This window comes from Salmo salar, chromosome ssa12 (genome assembly GCF_905237065.1).
Source record: "Salmo salar chromosome ssa12, Ssal_v3.1, whole genome shotgun sequence".
In the NCBI taxonomy this organism is placed as follows: domain Eukaryota; kingdom Metazoa; phylum Chordata; class Actinopteri; order Salmoniformes; family Salmonidae; genus Salmo; species Salmo salar.
In genome coordinates this window covers 90,703,100-90,725,954 of record NC_059453.1, presented here as the reverse complement: position 1 = coordinate 90,725,954, position 22,855 = coordinate 90,703,100, and the positions used below count along the sequence as shown (strand labels likewise).

General features: G+C 43.8%; 1 protein-coding gene across 1 annotated transcript; it reads right to left on the bottom strand.

The window, feature by feature from the left end:
• Positions 1-9,608: 9,608 nt before the first annotated feature.
• fam210b (family with sequence similarity 210 member B) lies at positions 9,609-22,520 on the bottom strand. Its single transcript, XM_014133974.2, has 3 exons — positions 21,772-22,520; positions 15,975-16,162; positions 9,609-9,838 (listed from the first exon to the last, which is right to left on the bottom strand). Exons 1-3 carry the CDS (start codon positions 22,327-22,329, stop codon positions 9,619-9,621), a joined length of 966 nt encoding a protein of 321 aa, XP_013989449.1. The 5' UTR covers positions 22,330-22,520; the 3' UTR covers positions 9,609-9,618.
• Positions 22,521-22,855: the final 335 nt, after the last annotated feature.

Here is a 22,855-nt window from a genome sequence, read left to right as displayed (position 1 = left end):
GTGTGTTTATTCAGTAAGGTGTGTTTATTCAGTAAGGTGTGTTTATTTAGTAAGGTGTGTTTATTCAGTAAGGTGTGTTTATTTACTAAGGTGTGTTTATTTAGTAAGGTGTGTTTATTTAGTAAGGTGTGTTTATTTAGTAAGGTGTTATTCTTTAAGGTGTGTTTATTCAGTAAGGTGTGTTTATTCAGTAAGGTGTGTTTATTTAGTAAGGTGTGTTTATTTAGTAAGGTGTGTTTATTCAGTAAGGTGTGTTTATTTAGTAAGGTGTGTTTATTTAGTAAGGTGTGTTTATTTAGTAAGGTGTTATCCTCTAAGATGTCTTTATCTAGTATGGTTTTATCCCGTTGTGTTGTTTCAGTGTTGGAGACTTGGAATCCAATAATGGAGACAACTGCGGAGGATCCTCGCTTTTTGTTGAGATGAATGTTGTTTTGTCGACTACATATTTGCTGAGCACTGAATTAGAGATGTAGATGTCCCCTGCAGGGATTAGGAATAAAGCCTTGTCAAACGCTATGAAAAAATGAGGGGGGAAAAAGCATATATTCTACAAAACAACCCAATATTAACCCAAGCATTATATCTGAATATTGGAGGAAATAATAGCTGTCTTTCTGTCTGCTTCCTGTATGAATCCTTCATTTTAATAGTAGAATCATAATGGAATTACCTGCAGGTGTGACAGGGGCTTTTAATGAAATCATTACAAAGTGTTACTTGCTCTCATTTCTGCGACTGTAATATGAAAGTAAGAAAGTGGGCCTTTCTCTCTTGCCCTCTCCCCAACCTCTCTCTCTCACCCCCCCTCTTTCTCTCTCTCCCCTCTCCCTTTCTCTCTCTCTTTCTCTCACCCCCTCTCTCTCTCACCCCCCCTCTCTCTCTCCCCTCTCCCTTTCTCTCTGTCTCTTTCTCTCACCTCCCCTCTCTCTTTCTCCCACCTCCCATCTCTCATTCTCCCACCTCTATCTCTCTCTCTCTCTCTCTGAGTGATTGTTGTGTTCGTCAGCCTGGCAGGGCCCACTCCTTTGTGGCTGGTATAAGTGCCCGCGGGGAGCTGCAACCAAATCTGATTGGGGATCTAAAACAGAAATACATTGCTGTTAGGCTGCGCTACGCTGCCGCCATATTGATGGGTTGAATGTAGGTCTCTAATCTCCATGCCCTGAAGCATGCACATCCAAATAATATTTCAATAAACGGTACTCTCTGATGCGTGTAGACTGTGTCATGTTGTGCTGTTATTATAGGGAGTCTGGAGGGAGTCTGGCGGCCTTTGTATCTCTTGCTCCCTCATAGTTATCAAAGGCCCCCGTCCGTACACACTCGGGCTGTACAACTGATCATCAACACATTTGGGTTTGTGACACAACAGATATTTCTGATGAGTTTGCCTGCGCAGAAATATTGACATAACCGTTGTATGGTGTCTCAGGTCTTAACCTTGACTTCCTCCTCAGCATCATTTTCACCCCGCTTTTAAATCTCCTTCCTAAAGCCGGAGGGGACGTCAACAATAGAAAGAAACTTTAATGAGCGGTATTGGACATATCACAGTGGTCTAGCTAGCCATCTATATTTCTCTTTGATTGAGTTCTGTATTGTAAAATCAATTTCTTCCTGGTTTAAACACTGACAAAGGAGAAACGTTTTTTTTCTTCCCTCAGTCAACTAGCTACATGGCCTATGTTTTTCCCAATGTGTATCCCAAAATGGCACCCTATTCCCTGCCCTGCTTTTGACCAGAGCCCTGTGAACCCTGACGCTATTTGGGACATAGTAACGTCTATCGCACCAATAACACTCTGCATTATTCATCTTCATTACAATTATTATTATGTTCTTTGGTGACGGGGACCGAAGGGACCTCGGCGTGGGAAATCTACTTCTCATTCGAACTGAAACTGGTCAATATTTACACCAGAGGAATCTTTATATGGAGCGCATTGCAACGTTTCTGAAAGGAAAATGAATAGCAGTAAATCCGACATTCAGTCCAGACCCAAAACACACCCAGTAATATACATTTAGATCCACAGAATCTGTAGAACGGAAATTCAAGTCAATGTGCCATGAGGAGTTGAACAGCTGTAAACCTAGATGGCACCCTATTTTAGGGCACCCTATTTTAGGGCACCCTATATTTAATGGGCTTTGGGCAACAGTAGTGCATTATATAGGGAATAGGGTGCCATTTCGGGCGCACAAAGTATTTACCTTCCCCTCCTCCTCTCTTCATCCTTCCTTCATTAGTTTTAATTCTCTTCCCATGATGCATCTGCCGGACGTTGTGTTAAAACTCAGACGGTGATGCTTCCCAGGCAGGGCTGACTGAATGATCGTTTGCTCAGGCCTGTTGTGAGCAGTGATGAATAGCCCCCTCAGTAACTACACAGAAATAATGCTTAAACAAGGAGAAAATGAATCCAAGCTGCTGTGAGTGAATGAATGTATTAACATTGAAGTGGTGTGGTGGTGGCTGTGTATGCTGCGTGGTCAGCAGTGGCTATAGAGAGAGAAGGAGAGAGACTGAGAAAGAGAGAGACCGGAGAGAATGGAGAGAGAGAGAGAGAGGAGAGAACAGAGAGAGAGAAATAAGGAGAGAGGAAAGCAGGAAGTGGAAGAACAGCTCAGCAGTTCCCCAACAGTCATTAGTCATCATTTGGCCCCGGACACGTCTGAAGGTGCAAACTAAAATTTATTGGGCTGGTCTGCTTGGGCTAATTGAAAGAAATTGTCTGTCTGTTTGCTTTCCAGTGTGTTTGAGAAGGTTCTGAGGTGGCTGGTAAGTCAGTCGAGTGGGAGTAGGAGAAGGGGACAGAGATCCCAGTTGTCGCCTAGTTGGTTTTAAAGCTGAAGGTTTGAGCTGCCAGCGCCCTTCACCGAGCAGAACACAGCTGAGCACTGTACTGACTGGGTGTACAGGATTAAGATGAGTTCTAATAGGATTAGGGTCAGTACTATTTCAAGTCAGTCAATTCCAGGAATTCATTCAACTCATGAATCAAGTGGGAAAATGTACATTTTTCTAGGTGGACTTTGTTCGTGAATTGACTGGAGTGGAAATGGAATTGAGTCCGCACCAAATTGTTCCCTACCTACTGTAGCTGGTCAACCATTACAGGCAGCTAATAGTGATTTACCTCAGTTAGTGACAGTCCAAATACACAGCAATCCACCAACTGTCAAATTGGTTGTGCCTTTGCTTTCTCTACCTAGTTCTACCTTTGTCAGACCTGGAACACGGTCTTCTACCTTCCTTCCTCTACTATAATTGCCTCACTCAACCTGTTGAGTAAAAACCCAGAGGAATGTGAGGGGGGAATGCTATGAAAGAAAAATAAATAAATCTGTCAGGGAGACTGGCAGAAGCTTCCGTTAAAAAAACAAGATGCATATTTTCTGAGTTCCGACTGTCACTGTCTCAACCCCAGTCTTCTGTGGCCTCTATGGCAACCAAGCCCCGTCAAGATGAAAGGAGACAGTTGACAGCACAGCTACTAAAGTTAACTCAGAGAGAGAGAATTTCACTTGCTTTGGCAATGTAAACATTTGTTTCCCATGCCAATAAAGACATTTGAATTTAATTGAATTGAGAAAGAGAGAGGGGGGTGAGAGAGAGAGAGAGAGGAAAGAGCAAGAGAGAGAGAGAAGGAGAGAGAGAAAGAGAGGAAAGAGTGAGAGAGAAAGAGAGGAAAGAGCAAGAGAGAGAGAGAGAGAGAGAGAGAGGCAGAGGGAGAAAGTCGGTGTAGCTGAACTTCCTAACCTCCTGCCAAATGTATGACCATATTAGAGACACATATTTCCCTCAGATTACACAGATCCAAAAATAGAAAACAAATCAAATATTGATAAACTCCCATATCTACTGGGTGAAATACCACAGTGTGCATCACAGCAGTAAGATTTGTGACCTGTTGCCGCAAGAAAAGGGCAACCAGTGAAGAACAAACACCATTGTTAATACAACCCATATTTATGCTTATTTATTTTCCCTTTTGTACTTTAACTATTTGCACATCGTTACAACACTGTATATAGACATAATATGACATTTGAAATGTATTTTCTTTTGGAACTTCTGTGAGTGTAATGTTTACTGTTCAGACTTATTGTTTATTTCACTTTGGTTTATCTACTTCACTTGCTTTGGCAATGTTAACATGTTTCCCATGCCAATAAAGCCCCTTGAATTTAATTTAATTGAAAATGAATTGAGAGGGAGAGAGAGGGAGGGAGAGAGCGAGAGCGAGAGAGAGAGAGAGAAAGAGAGAGAGACAGAGGGAGAGAGAGAGGGAGAGAGAGAGGGAGAGAGAGAGAGAGAGAGGGAGAGAGAGAGGGAGAGAGAGGGAGAGAGAGAGGGAGACAGAGAGAGAGAGAGAAAGAGAGAGAGAGGGAGAGAGAGAGGGAGACAGAGGGAGAGAGAGAGAGGGAGAGAGAGAGAGAGAGAGAGAGAGAGAGAGAGGAGAGAGTGAGAGAGAGGGAGACAGAGAGAGAGAGAGAGAAACTGCAGGCCTCTCATTTGGTGCATTATGGTCCCTGCTCTACTCCTGTTGCAAGTAGAGACTTGTTGAATTGTTAACTTTCTATTTAGACTCTACCAGTGTCGGACACACTGGGGCTTCATCCCAAATTGCATCCTATTCTCTACATAGTGAACTACTTTTGATCAGGGCGCTATTTGGGATGAAGCCTGGGTCTCAGTAAGACAGGTAGAGGATGCTGTGAGTGACAGCATTCATACTATGTCAACAACATGCCCAAAGTGTTTGTCCTTCACTCGTCACAACTGGTCTCATCTGGGACTCAGCTAGGAGTGATTACTATAGTAGCCAAGGAGTTGACCTGCTCCTCAGAGGGAAAGAAGAGAGAGAGACAGGGAGAGAGGGCGAGAGAGAGGAGAGGGAGGGAGTCACAGGGAGAGAGGGTGAGAGAGAGGAGGGAGGGTGTCACATGGAGAGAGGGCGAGAGAGAGGAGAGGGAGGGAGTCACAGGGAGAGAGGGTGAGAGAGAGGAGAGACAGGGAGAGAGGCTGAGAGAGAGGAGAGACACAGGGAGAGAGGGTGAGAGAGAGGGAGGGAGACACAGGGAGAGAGGGTGAGAGAGAGGGAGGGAGACAGGGAGAGAGGGTGAGAGAGAGGGAGGGAGACAGGGAGAGAGAGGAGATGGAGAGACCCAGGGAGAGAGGGTGAGAGAGAGGAGAGACCCAGGGAGAGAGTGTGTGAGATAGAGACACAGGAAGAGAGGGTGAGAAAGAGGAGGGAGAGAGACACAGGGTGAGAGAGAGGAGAGGGAGAGAGACACAGGGAGAGAGAGGAGAGGGAGAGAGACACAGGGAGAGAGGGAGAGAAGAGAGAGAGAGGGAGGGAGACACAGGGAGAGAGGGTGAGAGAAAGGAGAGGGAGACAGGGAGAGAGGGCGAGAGAGAGAGGAGAGGGAGGGGGGTAAGAGTGAAAGGCTAGCTAGAGCAGCCTGCCAGTGTGGCTAGGAGCGCTGCCTTCCTTCCTGCCTAGCTGTCACCAATTAGTTCCTAGCCATGGGGGACATCCAGGGGATGGAGAGGCGATGGCAGCTAAGAGTCCTCCTCAGCCCGGATAACGAGCCTGGAGTGTGTGTGGGTGTCGGTACCTGCCTGCCCGTGTGCTCTTGTGTGTTGAAGCTGCTGGAAACATATACCTGTACATTTACAGGTATAGAAGATAGTGGAAGGCACTTGACATTTCACAACGGTAACTGGACAGAGCTTTTTAATTATTATACATCTCTGAATACACTATACATTATTTAACTGTCTGACAGAAAAAAGAAAACCCCAGGTGTAGCTTGTGGTTATTAGGGATACAGAGTAAGACAGGCCTGTACAACAGACAGTGGTTATTAGGGATACAGAGTAAGACAGGCCTGTACAACAGACAGTGGTTATTAGGGATACAGAGTAAGACAGGCCTGTACAACAGACAGTTCTTATTAGGGATACAGAGTGAGACAGGCCTGTACAACAGACAGTGGTTATTAGGGATAAAGAGTAAGACAGGCCTGTACAACAGACAGTGGTTATTAGGGATACAGAGTAAGACAGGCCTGTACAACAGACAGTTCTTATTAGGGATACAGAGTGAGACAGGCCTGTACAACAGACAGTGGTTATTAGGGATACAGAGTAAGACAGGCCTGTACAACAGACAGTGGTTATTAGGGATACAGAGTGAGACAGGGTTGTACGTTTCCCTGGAACTATTAACATCTTCATGGGCAGCAATAGAAAGAGTAGCTATTGTAGATTTGACCTGGTAGAACATGGGCTAAATCAAAATGTTTTAGGGTTCTGTCAAAATGTGCATCGGTTATACAAGGTTTACACCCAATGCAGTTCTGTCTTTGTAAAGTGAATGAGGTTTTAAGCAATATCGTTGCAGAGACAGTGAAGCTCTTCTTTTACCTCTAAATAGTATCATCATTGTAGCCATAAAAGATGAAAACAGATGCAGTCGTAGTACAGGAGCTCCACCGTGTGGCTGCTGGTGGTATTACACGCTGCATGAGTGGGTGGGTGTAACCAAACAGAATGTTGATTAAAATCATGGCTGTACAGTGTACACTTGACAAGGTAATAGTTCTCATGTACACTGAGTATACAAAACATTAACATTTCAGAAAATGAATTACAATTTTTAAAGGAACTGTTTGACTTTGTCTTAGCTAGCTAGGACTTTTTATTTTGTCTACATTTGCACTAAAGATTGCATAATCAAGTTACTTTTGACAGAAGTCAAATGTAGTTAAGTACTCATGATTACTATCGAGAACTAACAAGGGCTATCGAGTACTAACAAAGACCATTGAGTACTCACAAGTACGCTCACCCCCCTCCCCTTCCTAATACTGAGTTGCACCCCTCCCTTTTGCCTTCAGGACATGGACTCTACGAGGTGTTGAAAGCGTCCCACAGGGATGCTGGCCTGTGTTGACTCCAATGCTTCCCACAGTTGTATCAAGTTACCTGGATGTCCTTTGGGTGGTGGACCATTCTTGATACACACAGTAAACTGTTGAGTGTGAAAAATCCAGCAGCGTTGCAGGTGTCCTGAATGTTTTGTATACTCAGTGTAAATGTTTTATGGTGAAACATGCACTGTGCTAAAATAACAACAAGTACACAGACAGAGGAAGGATAGCAGTCCCTTTTAATAATTAAATACAACTCCAATCAATTCAAAAAAGATATATTTTACACAATTACCATAGTTATGAATATGATATGGATGGATATTGTAACATCCTTACTTCATACAGAGCTTATCATAGAGAACTTAGCCTGGTCCCAGATCTGTTTGTACTGTCTTGCCTACTCCTATGGTATTCTCATACCAAACAACAATGACCGTAGGAGTCGCAGCACTAACAGAGCAGGAATCAGGCTATAAAAGTCCTTGCATTGGACACAAATGATGATTGCTTGACTAATTATTAAAAAGGTCACCTGGAATCCAAACTTACGCTCCTTTTCTACCACCTGTGATGTAAAACCACGGTAAAAAAAGAGCATCGTTTTGGTTTCAGGCAAAATGACATGGGAGAGATTTATCAGGACACCTGAATATTTCTGCTGATTCATTCACCAGGCACTAGGAAGAGAGGAGAACATGGCTACTCAGCTAGTAGATCATCATCCCCCTGTGAAGAACCTTCACAGCACAAAGAGATGCTGACGGACTGACAGACCGACCTCCATCAACCAGCACACTCCTATTCCTAAAGAACATTCTTTCAAACGTTTAGAACATTCTATACTTCTGTTAAATGAGGGTTTAGAGTCTCCTGATGTCTTTGTCCAGTGCCAACTGGTTTAATATGATTGTAAATCAATATATCTGGGACAGATCGCCCTTGTTTGTCTTTTTTTAGAATGCATAAACAGTGTACAAAACATTAAGAACATCTTCCTAATATTGAGTTGCGCGCACCCCCCCCCTCAGAACAGCCTCAATTCGTCAGGGCATGGACTCTACAAGGTGTTGAAAGCGTTCCACAGGGATGCTGGCCCATGTTGACTCCAATGCTTCCCACAGTTGTGTCATGTTGACTGGATGTCCTTTGGGTAGTGGACCATTCTTGATACACTGGAAACTGTTGAGTGTGAAAAACCCAGCAGCGTTGCAGGTCTTGACACAAATCGGTGCGCCTGGTACCTACTACCATACCCTGTTCAAAGACACTTAAATATTTTGTCTTGCCCATTCACCCTCTGAATGGCACACATACATGTCTCAATTGTCTCAAAAAATATATAAAAATGCTTATTTAACCCGTCTCCTCCCCTTCATCTACACTGATTGAAGTGGATTTAACAAGTGACATCAATAAGGGATCATAGCTTTCACCTGGATTCACCTGGTCAGTCTGTCATGGAAAGTGTTCCTAATGTTTTGTCCACTTAGTGTAGGTCAAGAACAGATGAATTTAAACTCCAACTTTCTGTCACTATAAATCACCGATAAACCTGGAACAATGGATTCATACTTCATTCTTTCATATTTTGTTCCAATAATTCACAGAAAGACGTATTTCTTCGAGAACTAACGGGTCAACAGAATCACCACGTACCATGACTTGTTAAGCAGAAGGTAAACAAACAAACGGAAATCGCAGAGTCTTCAAACAGACATCGTAAGCTCTAACTACTGAACTTTCAGATATAAAAGGAAAATGTATATGCATATTTACAGGTGGGTTGAAAGTGAGCCTCGTGGGTTATCAAGGAGTTTCAAAATTTAGAAAAACTATCACAAAAAGTCCCTGTTTGTTCTCCTGCAGAAATCCCAGTTGAAGAATTCCAACTTAGAGGAACTCCTCAAAGCTTAATCCTTCCTGATTCTAGAAATCCTCCAAAAGCGATATCTGAAAAAAAGAGGTAATATTTGTAAGGTTATGGAAGTTAGAGGTGGTGGTCTCTGCCAATCAGGCTGTGGGTGCAGTGGTGGTCTCTGCCAATCAGGCTGTGGGTGAGGTGGTGGTCTCTGCCAATCAGGCTGTGGGGGAGGTGGTGGTCTCTGCCAATCAGGCTGTGGGGGAGGTGGTGGTCTCTGCCAATCAGGCTGTGGGGGAGGTGGTGGTCTCTGCCAATCAGGCTGTGGGTGAAGTGGTGGTGTCTGCCAATCAGGCTGTGGGTGAGGTGGTGGTCTCTGCCAATCAGGCTGTGGGTGCAGTGGTGGTGTCTGCCAATCAGGCTGTGGGTGAGGTGGTGGTGTCTGCCAATCAGGCTGTGGGTGAAGTGGTGGTGTCTGCCAATCAGGCTGTGGGGTAGGTGGTGGTGTCTGCCAATCAGGCTGTGGGGTAGGTGGTGGTGTCTGCCAATCAGGCTGTGGGTGAAGTGGTGGTGTCTGCCAATCAAGCTGTGGGTGAAGTGGTGGTGTCTGCCAATCAGGCTGTGGGTGAGGTGGTGGTGTCTGCCAATCAGGCTGTGGGTGAGGTGGTGGTGTCTGCCAATCAGGCTGTGGGTGAGGTGGTGGTGTCTGCCAATCAGGCTGTGGGTGAGGTGGTGGTTTCTGCCAATCAGGGTGTGGGTGCAGTGGTGGTGTCTGCCAATCAGGGTGTGGGTGAGGTGGTGGTTTCTGCCAATCAGGGTGTGGGGGAGGTGGGGGTCTTGAAGAGGCCAGTCTTTCTGAGGTACCGAACGAGGAGAGGTACCGACACCAGAGTGATGCTGATACGGAGAGGAGCGAAGAGCTTGTGGACGGCGTACGCCAAGACAAACGTACTGGTCCCCGCCGCCAACTTGGACTGAAGCAGAGATTCACTAAAACCTATCTTGTACAGGATGGCAGCCATGTCAATCCCACTGTGGGAGGAAACACACACGTTATTGGAGAGAAGTATAACAGGGATCATTTCATTTTCATCATTATTTTATGATGTGAGGCACTTTGTTACTTGTATTGAAGAGTGCTATACAAAAAGTTCACTTTCATTAAAGAAAAACATGCATAGGCCACTATACATTTTCATTTAACATGGCGACATGGCGACATCTGAAATGGCTTCCTATTCCCTACATAGTGCACTGCAATGTACTAACACAGCACTATAGGGTGCCATTTCTGAATGCATCACGTCTCTCCCCACAGTGATTATCTGGGTTGACAGGGAACTGGAGCGCCATGCTGGCCAGGAAGGTGTTGAGTCCAAGGGCCATATTACTGCCATCAGGGGAAATCTGTGAGCAGGGTGATAATCTAGGCTCAATCCCCCTGGCATGCAGACGACTGGTCACAGCCGGCACAGAGCCAGTAGAGAGCCAGCAGGCAGTCAGAGACAGGAGTCACATAACCGGGCCCACATAACCGGGCCATGGGTCCACGGCTACAGACAGTCTAACTAACAACGGATTTTCTTACATTACACCATCAGTAGGCTTCTCTCTATAGTCATTACACCATCAGTAGGCCTTCTCTCTATAGTCATTACACCATCAGTAGGCCTTCTCTCTATAGTCATTACACCATCAGTAGGCCTTCTCTCTATAGTCATTACACCATCAGTAGGCCTTCTCTCTATAGTCATTACACCATCAGTAGAAGGCCTTCTCTCTATAGTCATTACACCATCAGTAGGCCTTCTCTCTATAGTCATTACACCATCAGTAGAAGGCCTTCTCTCTATAGTCATTACACCATCAGTAGGCCTTCTCTCTATAGTCATTACACCATCAGTAGAAGGCCTTCTCTCTATAGTCATTACACCATCAGTAGGCCTTCTCTCTATAGTCATTACACCATCAGTAGGCCTTCTCTCTATAGTCATTACACCATCAGTAGGCCTTCTCTCTATAGTCATTACACCATCAGTAGGCCTTCTCTCTATAGTCATTACACCATCAGTAGAAGACCTTCTCTCTATAGTCATTACACCATCAGTAGGCCTTCTCTCTATAGTCATTACACCATCAGTAGAAGGCCTTCTCTCTATAGTCATTACACCATCAGTAGAAGGCCTTCTCTCTATAGTCATTACACCATCAGTAGAAGGCCTTCTCTCTATAGTCATTACACCATCAGTAGGCCTTCTCTCTATAGTCATTACACCATCAGTAGAAGGCCTTCTCTCTATAGTCATTACACCATCAGTAGGCCTTCTCTCTATAGTCATTACACCATCAGTAGAAGGCCTTCTCTCTATAGTCATTACACCATCAGTAGAAGGCCTTCTCTCTATAGTCATTACACCATCAGTAGAAGGCCTTCTCTCTATAGTCATTACACCATCAGTAGGCCTTCTCTCTATAGTCATTACACCATCAGTAGAAGGCCTTCTCTCTATAGTCATTACACCATCAGTAGAAGGCCTTCTCTCTATAGTCATTACACCATCAGTAGAAGGCCTTCTCTCTATAGTCATTACACCATCAGTAGGCCTTCTCTCTATAGTCATTACACCATCAGTAGAAGGCCTTCTCTCTATAGTCATTACACCATCAGTAGGCCTTCTCTCTATAGTCATTACACCATCAGTAGGCCTTCTCTCTATAGTCATTACACCATCAGTAGGCCTTCTCTCTATAGTCATTACACCATCAGTAGGCCTTCTCTCTATAGTCATTACACCATCAGTAGGCCTTCTCTCTATAGTCATTACACCATCAGTAGAAGGCCTTCTCTCTATAGTCATTACACCATCAGTAGGCCTTCTCTCTATAGTCATTACACCATCAGTAGGCCTTCTCTCTATAGTCATTACACCATCAGTAGAAGGCCTTCTCTCTATAGTCATTACACCATCAGTAGAAGGCCTTCTCTCTATAGTCATTACACCATCAGTAGAAGGCCTTCTCTCTATAGTCATTACACCATCAGTAGAAGGCCTTCTCTCTATAGTCATTACACCATCAGTAGAAGGCCTTCTCTCTATAGTCATTACACCATCAGTAGAAGGCCTTCTCTCTATAGTCATTACACCATCAGTAGAAGGCCTTCTCTCTATAGTCATTACACCATCAGTAGAAGCCTTCTCTCTATAGTCATTACACCATCAGTAGAAGGCCTTCTCTCTATAGTCATTACACCATCAGTAGAAGGCCTTCTCTCTATAGTCATTACACCATCAGTAGAAGCCTTCTCTCTATAGTCATTACACCATCAGTAGAAGGCCTTCTCTCTATAGTCATTACACCATCAGTAGAAGCCCTCTCTCTATAGTCATTACACCATCAGTAGAAGGCCTTCTCTCTATAGTCATTACACCATCAGTAGAAGGCCTTCTCTCTATAGTCATTACACCATCAGTAGAAGGCCTTCTCTCTATAGTCATTACACCATCAGTAGAAGGCCTTCTCTCTATAGTCATTACACCATCAGTAGAAGGCCTTCTCTCTATAGTCATTACACCATCAGTAGAAGGCCTTCTCTCTATAGTCATTACACCATCAGTAGAAGGCCTTCTCTCTATAGTCATTACACCATCAGTAGGCCTTCTCTCTATAGTCATTACACCATCAGTAGGCCTTCTCTCTATAGTCATTACACCATCAGTAGGCCTTCTCTCTATAGTCATTACACCATCAGTAGGCCTTCTCTCTATAGTCATTACACCATCAGTAGAAGGCCTTCTCTCTATAGTCATTACACCATCAGTAGAAGCCTTCTCTCTATAGTCATTACACCATCAGTAGAAGCCTTCTCTCTATAGTCATTACACCATCAGTAGGCCTTCTCTCTATAGTCATTACACCATCAGTAGAGCCTTCTCTCTATAGTCATTACACCATCAGTAGAAGCCTTCTCTCTATAGTCATTACACCATCAGTAGAGGCCTTCTCTCTATAGTCATTACACCATCAGTAGAAGCCTTCTCTCTATAGTCATTACACCATCAGTAGGCCTTCTCTCTATAGTCATTACACCATCAGTAGAAGGCCTTCTCTCTATAGTCATTACACCATCAGTAGAAGGCCTTCTCTCTATAGTCATTACACCATCAGTAGGCCTTCTCTCTATAGTCATTACACCATCAGTAGAAGGCCTTCTCTCTATAGTCATTACACCATCAGTAGAAGGCCTTCTCTCTATAGTCATTACACCATCAGTAGAAGGCCTTCTCTCTATAGTCATTACACCATCAGTAGGCCTTCTCTCTATAGTCATTACACCATCAGTAGGCCTTCTCTCTATAGTCATTACACCATCAGTAGAAGGCCTTCTCTCTATAGTCATTACACCATCAGTAGAATGCCTTCTCTCTATAGTCATTACACCATCAGTAGAAGGCCTTCTCTCTATAGTCATTACACCATCAGTAGAAGCCTTCTCTCTATAGTCATTACACCATCAGTAGAAGGCCTTCTCTCTATAGTCATTACACCATCAGTAGAAGGCCTTCTCTCTATAGTCATTACACCATCAGTAGAAGGCCTTCTCTCTATAGTCATTACACCATCAGTAGAAGGCCTTCTCTCTATAGTCATTACACCATCAGTAGGCCTTCTCTCTATAGTCATTACACCATCAGTAGAAGGCCTTCTCTCTATAGTCATTACACCATCAGTAGGCCTTCTCTCTATAGTCATTACACCATCAGTAGAAGGCCTTCTCTCTATAGTCATTACACCATCAGTAGAATGCCTTCTCTCTATAGTCATTACACCATCAGTAGTAGGCCTTCTCTCTATAGTCATTACACCATCAGTAGAAGGCCTTCTCTCTATAGTCATTACACCATCAGTAGAAGGCCTTCTCTCTATAGTCATTACACCATCAGTAAAGGCCTTCTCTCTATAGTCATTACACCATCAGTAGGCCTTCTCTCTATAGTCATTACACCATCAGTAGAAGGCCTTCTCTCTATAGTCATTACACCATCAGTAGGCCTTCTCTCTATAGTCATTACACCATCAGTAGAAGGCCTTCTCTCTATAGTCATTACACCATCAGTAGAAGACCTTCTCTCTATAGTCATTACACCATCAGTAGAAGGCCTTCTCTCTATAGTCATTACACCATCAGTAGGCCTTCTCTCTATAGTCATTACACCATCAGTAGAAGGCCTTCTCTCTATAGTCATTACACCATCAGTAGGCCTTCTCTCTATAGTCATTACACCATCAGTAGAAGGCCTTCTCTCTATAGTCATTACACCATCAGTAGGCCTTCTCTCTATAGTCATTACACCATCAGTAGAAGGCCTTCTCTCTATAGTCATTACACCATCAGTAGAAGGCCTTCTCTCTATAGTCATTACACCATCAGTAGGCCTTCTCTCTATAGTCATTATACCATCAGTAGGCTTCTCTCTATAGTCATTACACCATCAGTAGAGCCTTCTCTCTATAGTCATTACACCATCAGTAGAAGGCCTTCTCTCTATAGTCATTACACCATCAGTAGAAGGCCTTCTCTCTATAGTCATTACACCATCAGTAGAAGACCTTCTCTCTATAGTCATTACACCATCAGTAGGCCTTCTCTCTATAGTCATTACACCATCAGTAGGCCTTCTCTCTATAGTCATTACACCATCAGTAGAAGGCCTTCTCTCTATAGTCATTACACCATCAGTAGAGCCTTCTCTCTATAGTCATTACACCATCAGTAGGGCCTTCTCTCTATAGTCATTACACCATCAGTAGGCCTTCTCTCTATAGTCATTACACCATCAGTAGAAGGCCTTCTCTCTATAGTCATTACACCATCAGTAGAAGGCCTTCTCTCTATAGTCATTACACCATCAGTAGAAGGCCTTCTCTCTATAGTCATTACACCATCAGTAGGCCTTCTCTCTATAGTCATTACACCATCAGTAGAAGGCCTTCTCTCTATAGTCATTACACCATCAGTAGGCCTTCTCTCTATAGTCATTACACCATCAGTAGAAGGCCTTCCCTCTATAGTCATTACACCATCAGTAGAAGGCCTTCTCTCTATAGTCATTACACCATCAGTAGGCCTTCTCTCTATAGTCATTACACCATCAGTAGGCCTTCTCTCTATAGTCATTACACCATCAGTAGGCCTTCTCTCTATAGTCATTACACCATCAGTAGAAGGCCTTCCCTCTATAGTCATTACACCATCAGTAGGCCTTCTCTCTATAGTCATTACACCATCAGTAGGGCCTTCTCTCTATAGTCATTACACCATCAGTAGAGGCCTTCTCTCTATAGTCATTACACCATCAGTAGGCCTTCCCTCTATAGTCATTACACCATCAGTAGAAGGCCTTCTCTCTATAGTCATTACACCATCAGTAGGCCTTCTCTCTATAGTCCATTACACCATCAGTAGAAGGCCTTCTCTCTATAGTCATTACACCATCAGTAGAAGGCCTTCTCTCTATAGTCATTACACCATCAGTAGGCCTTCTCTCTATAGTCATTACACCATCAGTAGAAGGCCTTCTCTCTATAGTCATTACACCATCAGTAGGCTTCTCTCTATAGTCATTACACCATCAGTAGAAGGCCTTCTCTCTATAGTCATTACACCATCAGTAGGCCTTCCCTCTATAGTCATTACACCATCAGTAGGCCTTCTCTCTATAGTCATTACACCATCAGTAGGCATTCTCTCTATAGTCATTACACCATCAGTAGGCCTTCTCTCTATAGTCATTACACCATCAGTAGGCCTTCTCTCTATAGTCATTACACCATCAGTAGGCCTTCTCTCTATAGTCCATTACACCATCAGTAGAAGGCCTTCTCTCTATAGTCATTACACCATCAGTAGAAGGCCTTCTCTCTATAGTCATTACACCATCAGTAGGCTTCTCTCTATAGTCATTACACCATCAGTAGAAGGCCTTCCATCTATATCCAACGCATGTGAAATGACAATGCAGAGTGCTTACAGTGCTATAGAAGTTTAAAATAAATGTATGTCAGGCCTCACACAGTTTGGGATCAACAGAGCCGTGACGACTGGAGGAGACGAATGCAATGTTTTTAAATGTAACAAATAATGTTGAAGTCTTGCTTCATACATTACCTGGACACAGCAAGGTAGAACATTCCCAGAGACATGAGGGAGATGCATATGTGGAAGGAGACTCCAACTGCTCCGTACTCCTTAAACACCTTCTTCAGCTGCTGGGCCTTGCTAGGTTTGTCCTCTTCGGGCTCCGGTACCTTGGGCTCCTCAGGGACCTTGGCTGAGGCTTCCTTTGGAGTCTGGTCCTGGTCGGGTCAGAGAGAAAGAGCGATTGTTTTTTATTTATCCTTTAATTAAAAACTGGGGAACGTCACATTGAGATGGACTCTTTTTAAAGTGTGCCCTGGTCAAGGACTAGCAACACTGGTTCCACATATAAAACAGTAAGACTCAGTTAACATTTTGAAAACGGACTACGATGTGTCAGCCTCAGCCGATGAGTCAGCACAAAATAAACAGAAGCAGGTACAATCAGTCAAATGTACAGGGCATTCGTAAAGTATTAGGACCCCTTCACCTTTTCCACATTTTGTTACGTTACAGCCTTAATGTCAAATGTATTATTTTTCGCTCTTTTCCTAATCAAATATACACACACACACACACACACACACACACTTGCAAATGTATAAAAAAAAGACAAAAAATGAAATATCATATTTACATAAGTATTCAGACCCTTTATCAATATTTTGTTGATGCACCTTTGGCAGCAATTATAGCATTGAGTCTTCTTGGGTATGATGCTACAAGCTTGGCACACCTATATTTGGGGAGTTCCTCCCATTCTTCTCAAGCTCTGTCAGGTTGGATGGGGAGTGTCGCTGCACAGATATTTTCAAGTCTCTCCAGAGATGTTTGATCAGGTTCAAGTCCGGGCTCAGGAAGGTCCCCAAGAACACAGTGGCCTCCATCATTCTTAAATGGAAGAAATTGGAACCACCAAGACTCTGCCAAACTGAGCAATCTGGGGAGAAGGGTCAGGGAGGTGACCAAGAACCCGATGGTCACTCTGACAGAGCGCCAGAGTTCCTCTGTGGAGAAGGGAGAACCTTCCAGAAGGACAACCATCTCCGCAGCACTCCACCAATCAGGCCTTTATGGTAGAGTGGCCAGACGGAAGCCACTCCTCAGTAAAAGGCACATGACAATCTGCTTGGAGATTGCCAAAAGGCACCTAAATACAGACCATGAGAAACAAGATTGTCTGGTCTGATGAAACCAAGATTGTTTGGCCTGAATGCCAAGTCTGGAGGAAACCTGGCACCTCCCTATGGTGAAGCATGGTGGTGGCAGGATCATGCATTTCAGCAGCAGGGACTGGGAGACTAGTCAGGATCGAGGCAAAGATGAACGGAGCAAAGTACAGAGAGATCCTTGATGAAAACCTGCTCCAGAGCGCTCAGGACCTCAGACTGGGGCGAAGATTCACCTTCCAACAGGACAATGACCCGAAGCACACAGCCAAGATATCGCAGGAGTGGCTTCAGGACAAGTCTCAATGTCCTTGAGTGGCCCAGCCAGAGCCCGGACTTGAACATCTCTGGCGTAGAGGTCGACCGATTATGACTTTTCAACGCCGATTATTGGAGGATCAAAAAAAGCCGATATAAATAAAAATCCTCCGATTTAATTGGTATGTAATAATGACAATTACAACAATACTGACTGAACACTTATTTTAACTTAATATAATACATAAATGAAATCAATTTAGCCTCAAATAAATAATGAAACATGTTCAATTTGATTTAAATAATGCAAAAATAAAGTGTTGGAGAAGAAAGTAAAAGTGTAGTATGTGCCATGTGAAAAAGCTAACGTTGAAGTTCCTTGCTCAGAACATGAGAACATACGAAAGCTGGTGGTTCCTTTTAACACGAGTCTTCAATATTCCCATGTAAGAGGTTTTAGGTTGTAGTTATTATAGGAATTATAGGACTATTTCTCTCTATACCATTTGTATTTCATATACCTTTGACTATTGGATGTTCTTATTGGCACTTTAGTATTGCCAGTGTAACAGTATAGCTTCTGTCCCTCTCTTCGCTCCTACCTGGGCTTGAACCAGGAACACATCTAAAACAGCCACCCTCGAAGCATCGTTATCCATTGCTCCACAAAAGCCGCGGCCCTTGCAGAGCAAGGGGAACAACTACTTCAAGGTCTCAGAGTGAGTGACGTCACCGATTGAAACGCTATTAGCGCGCACCCTACTAACTAGCTAGCCATTTCACGTCGGTTACACCAGCCTAATCTCGGGAGTTGATAGGCTTGAAGTCATAAACAGCTTAATGCTTGAAGCACAGCGAAGAGCTGCTGGCAAACGCAGGAAAGTGCTGTTTGAATGAATGCTTACGAGCCTGCTGCTGCCTACCACCACTCAGTCAGACTGCTCTATCAAATCATGACTTAATTATAACATAATAACACACAGAAATACGAGCCTTAGGTCATTAATATGGTAGAATCAGGAAACTATCATTTCGAAAACAAAAATGTTATTCTTTCAGTGAAATATGGAACCGTTCCGTATTTTATCTAATGGGTGGCATCCTTAAGTCTAAATATTGCTGTTACATTGTACAACCTCAATGTTATGTCATAATTATGTAAAATTCTGGCAAATTAATTACAGTCTTTGTTAGGAATAAATGGTATTCACAGTTCGCAACGAGCCAGGCGGCCCAAACTGCTGCATATACCCTGACTGCTTGCACAGAACACAAGAGAAGTGACACAACTTCCCTAGTTAAAAGAAAGTCAGGTTAGCAGGCAATATTAACTAAATATGCAGGTTTAAAAATATATACTTGTGTACTGATTGTAAGAAAGGCATTGATGTTCATGGTTAGGTACATTGGTGCAACGACAGTGCTTTTTTCGCGAATGCGCTTGTTAAATCATCACCCGTTTGGTGAAGCAGGCTATGATTCAATCAGAAATTAACAGGCACCGAATCGATTATATGCAACGCAGGAGACGCTAGATAAACTAGTAATATTATCAACCATGTTTAGTTAACTAGTGATTGTTAAGATTGATTGTTTTTTATATATTTTTTAATGCTAGCTAGCAACTTACCTTGGCTTCTTGCTGCACTCGCGTGGCAGGCTGACTACCTGTTATGCAGGCTCCTCGTGGAGTGCAATGTAAGGCAGGTGGTTAGAGCGTTGGACTAGTAACCGGAAGGTTGCAAGATCGAATCCCCGAGCTGACAAGGTAAAAATCTGTCGTTCTGCTCCTGAACAAGGCAGTTAACCCACCATTCCTAGGCCGTCATTGAAAATAAGAATTTGTTCTTAAACTGACTTGCCTAGTTAAATAAAGGTAAAAAAACCCCAAAAAAACAGCCACAATCGGTGTCCAGAAATGCCGATTACTGATTGTCCTGAAAATTTGAAATCGGCCCTAATTAATCGGCCATTCCGATGAATCGGTCGACCTCTACTCTGGAGAGATCTGAAAATAGCTTGGCAGCAACACTCTCCATCCAACCTGACAGAGCTTGAGAGGATATGCAGAGTTGAATGGGAGAAACTCCCCAAATACAGGTGTGCCAAGCTTGTAGCATCATACCCATGAAGACTTGAGGCTGTAATCGCTGCCACAGCTGCTTCAACAAATTACTGAGTAAAGGGTCTGAATACTTATGTAAGTCTTTTTTTCTTTTTACAAATTTGCAATTTTTTGCAAAAAAATCAGTTTTTGCTTAGTCATTATGGTGTGTGTGTGTGTAAATTTGGGGGACGACGACAATTTTAATACATTTTAGAATCAGGCTGTAATGTAACAAACTGTGGAAAAAGTCAAGGGGTCTGAATGCTTTCTGAATGCGCTGTACGTAGCCTAAATGTCTCAGCACGCAGGGAAACAAGCATGGGAAGTAGTACATGGACGAGCTGCTCTTCAGGCTACAGTAAAAAAAACACAGCATTATAATAGAAGGCTCTGGAGAAGTCACACTGCAACGGACTCCAATAGATGATAGGTAATGTTACGACCAATAGAAATCTAGAAGTGGCTGCCACAGCAGGGCAGGAAATAACTAGCCCGCATCACCCTCACTGTAATTTTAGAAATATATTTTTATAACAATCAGTCATCCGAATCTCCCTGCTAAAATGTCCTCTAAGCAAGTTTCAACTGAGCACTAAAATAGATAGCCACATGGCTCTGTCCCTTTCCCTCTTGTTGTTTTTCTATTTGACCCAAACAACACGGGGTGAGGCCAGGCCAGTGCAGTGACGCACCACAAGCCTCTCCAACAATAGACAAAGGCTAAAGAGGCAGAGAGAAGGACAGACCCGGACTGCTTTCCAAGCCAGAGAGGAACAGAGCAGAGCAGAGCAGGCAGGGAGCAGCCGTGGGAAGGTCATGTGAGTGAGTGGTATAGGGAGTATTGCCAGGGAGGCGACAAGAACAGAGGGACTGTGTGTGTGTGTGTATGTGTGTGATAACAGCTTTTGAGAGGATGCAGACGGCAGACAAACACACAGCACCACCCTGACCCGGCCCAGCCCGCCACCCTCACAAGCACATCTGCTACTTTGAATGAGGACAAACATACCAGCATTAGTTAAGCCCTCATATGTCATGAACTTCAAGCAGAATGTTGCTATGTTATAGGTGTTAGAAATCCAGAAAATTAGGCCTCTACGTTGCAGGGGCTTCCAGCTAAAGAACAAGTCTTTACCGTGGACCTCACAGCAGTCCTATTAACACAACATTATGTCTATTCCCATCTGTCCACGGACAGTTTTTCCTTTTAATGATGACTCAGGACCTTGTGTCAATGTTCCTGCTGTTTTCAGAACAAACCAGTTATAGCGGAAAGGGGAAATGATTATGATTTACTAAAACAAGAGTATACTCGATTTTTCCCTAGAGTGCATCATATCCTCAATGTATTTATTACAGGCTCATAATAGATGAGTAGAACTTGACTGAAGCGGTGGCCTATGGGTGCGTTCGTATATTCTCTCTGGCTATCTACTCCGATTTCAGAGCTCTCTCGTCTGAGTGCGCAGAATAACTGATGAATTTACAAACGCTCGTTGAATATGGCCGGTGTCAGTAAACGTCGGGGGGGGAACGTAATTCAATTGTTGCCAGCAGCACAGTTACAGGCACCAACGCTCTGGGTAACATGGAAACATCCTAACCAGGTCTGCTAGGGCGAGTAAAATGTTCAGTGAGCTGTTCTCTCATTGTGTCTGGAAGTAGCTAGCTGACTTTAGCCAGTTAGCTCGGGTGTTTGACCACCGTTTTGAGATCAACCCAACTCCTCCACCAGACCTTCCAGTGTGCGCTCTGAACGCTCAGAGAAACGCTCACTGGACAAGGGAAATAGAAGCGGTAATGAAGATGAATAACACGTTATACATCATCCAGAGTAGTTTTAAGTTTCCTGATAATTGTATCCAATAATTGCCTATAGGTTTTTGTACACCAATCTACCTATAGCTAGCTATAAAGTAGAAGCCCACAGGGACAGCATTAGGCCTCCTTTCCCTTCTGATCCACCCGGTAGCCTGACATCACGTTAAACAGACAGCCGTCTCTGCGCGTCATGTTACTTACATAACATAGTTGCAATGTACTGGACTGACTTCATAATGTGGAGTAGGCCAATTACTTGTAACAAACTAGTATTTCAATCCGTGTAGAAATGTAATGAGTGTGTGATTTATCAAAACAACAGGCAGAGAACAGCAGCTGTTGACTCGACAACCCTGCGCGGGTTCACGTCGTATTGTTTGGTGTAGCTAAGTGGGGCATGATTGCTGGTCAAACATGGTTACATTCAGTGACACGGAGGTTAAACAAATACCATTCAAAGTTGAACATTTACCCCTTTGAGAACTGCGGTCGGGTCTTCCAGGCCTTTCGGCGCGGCAGCAACAGAGGACAGACCCCTCATTGGTACAGTCGATGTGGGACAGACGCGATGCCTGCAGACCTTCGCACCAGACGTCAACAAAACAGCTTCACGTCCATCTATATGTCGTTTCTGTCTGTTTTGGCCTCCTGTCGTCCGATGTAGCGGTAAGCTAGTGTTACAATATGTAGGGCTGAAGATAGTTTTGTTGGAGAAATTAAAAGCGAACAGGGTTACACGAGGTAATTGTTCCCGATGCGTGATTATGAAACGAACCGAGTCCCAGTTTTTGATGGAAAACATGTCCTTCTCCCTCTTTTCTCGCTGTCCATCAGGTGAAAGTGCAGAACCGTCCCGACCACCACGGACATGTCCACAAAACGCTCGGGAGCAATTGAACGTATGTATGTTACGCAACGGCCAGGTAACGTCAGCTGGTCTGTGGGTTTCAAGTTGCGCCGCTGTCCTCCTGGTCGTGGAGTTTAAACCCAACGCCGTGGCCGACAGCCTAGCTCCACGACACAAAAACATGCTTCCCGTCGCAAAAACTACACACAAAGCCCGGTCTAGAAAGCGGATGAATTCAAATAACAATGAACATTAGACGAGGACGCTAATAAAGGTTTAGAAGAATAGCGTAGACATGAATAACAGGTTGATAGCGCTGTCAACACGCTGTCCTCATCTCCTCTGCTGATTACAGTGACACAGCCAATGAGGACATACACTGTTCCACCAATAACGAGCCCGTTTGGAAGGAGTAAAAACCTTAAAGTTACAACAATACATGTAACCTACATTATACCCTATGTAGTTGCGCACTCACTGATCCTTGCTATAGTGACATGGAGCCTAATATTACGTGATAGGCTAGATCAAAATGAAATGTAGGCAACATTACGTCTATGTATTTACCATAATTATGCATATTTAACTATGTTTGGAAGCAGACAATAGACCATTTATAAACTGTCATTTTAAACCAATATGTGATCAATATCAACAACAAATGCTATGTTTGCCACTGCATTTAATCAGCCCTCTCCTCTCTCCCTGT

Bases quoted from the DNA above. Each gene is read 5' to 3' on its own strand.
- fam210b (XM_014133974.2), bottom strand. From the start codon at position 22,329: ATGTTTTTGTGTCGTGGAGCTAGGCTGTCGGCCACGGCGTTGGGTTTA. The intron at 16,163-21,771 runs GTAAATGTTCAA...TGACCCGACCAG, and splicing joins CGACCGCAGTTCTCAAAGGG to GACCAGACTCCAAAGGAAGC. The intron at 9,839-15,974 runs GTAATGTATGAA...TTCCTCCCACAG, and splicing joins TTCTACCTTGCTGTGTCCAG to TGGGATTGACATGGCTGCCA.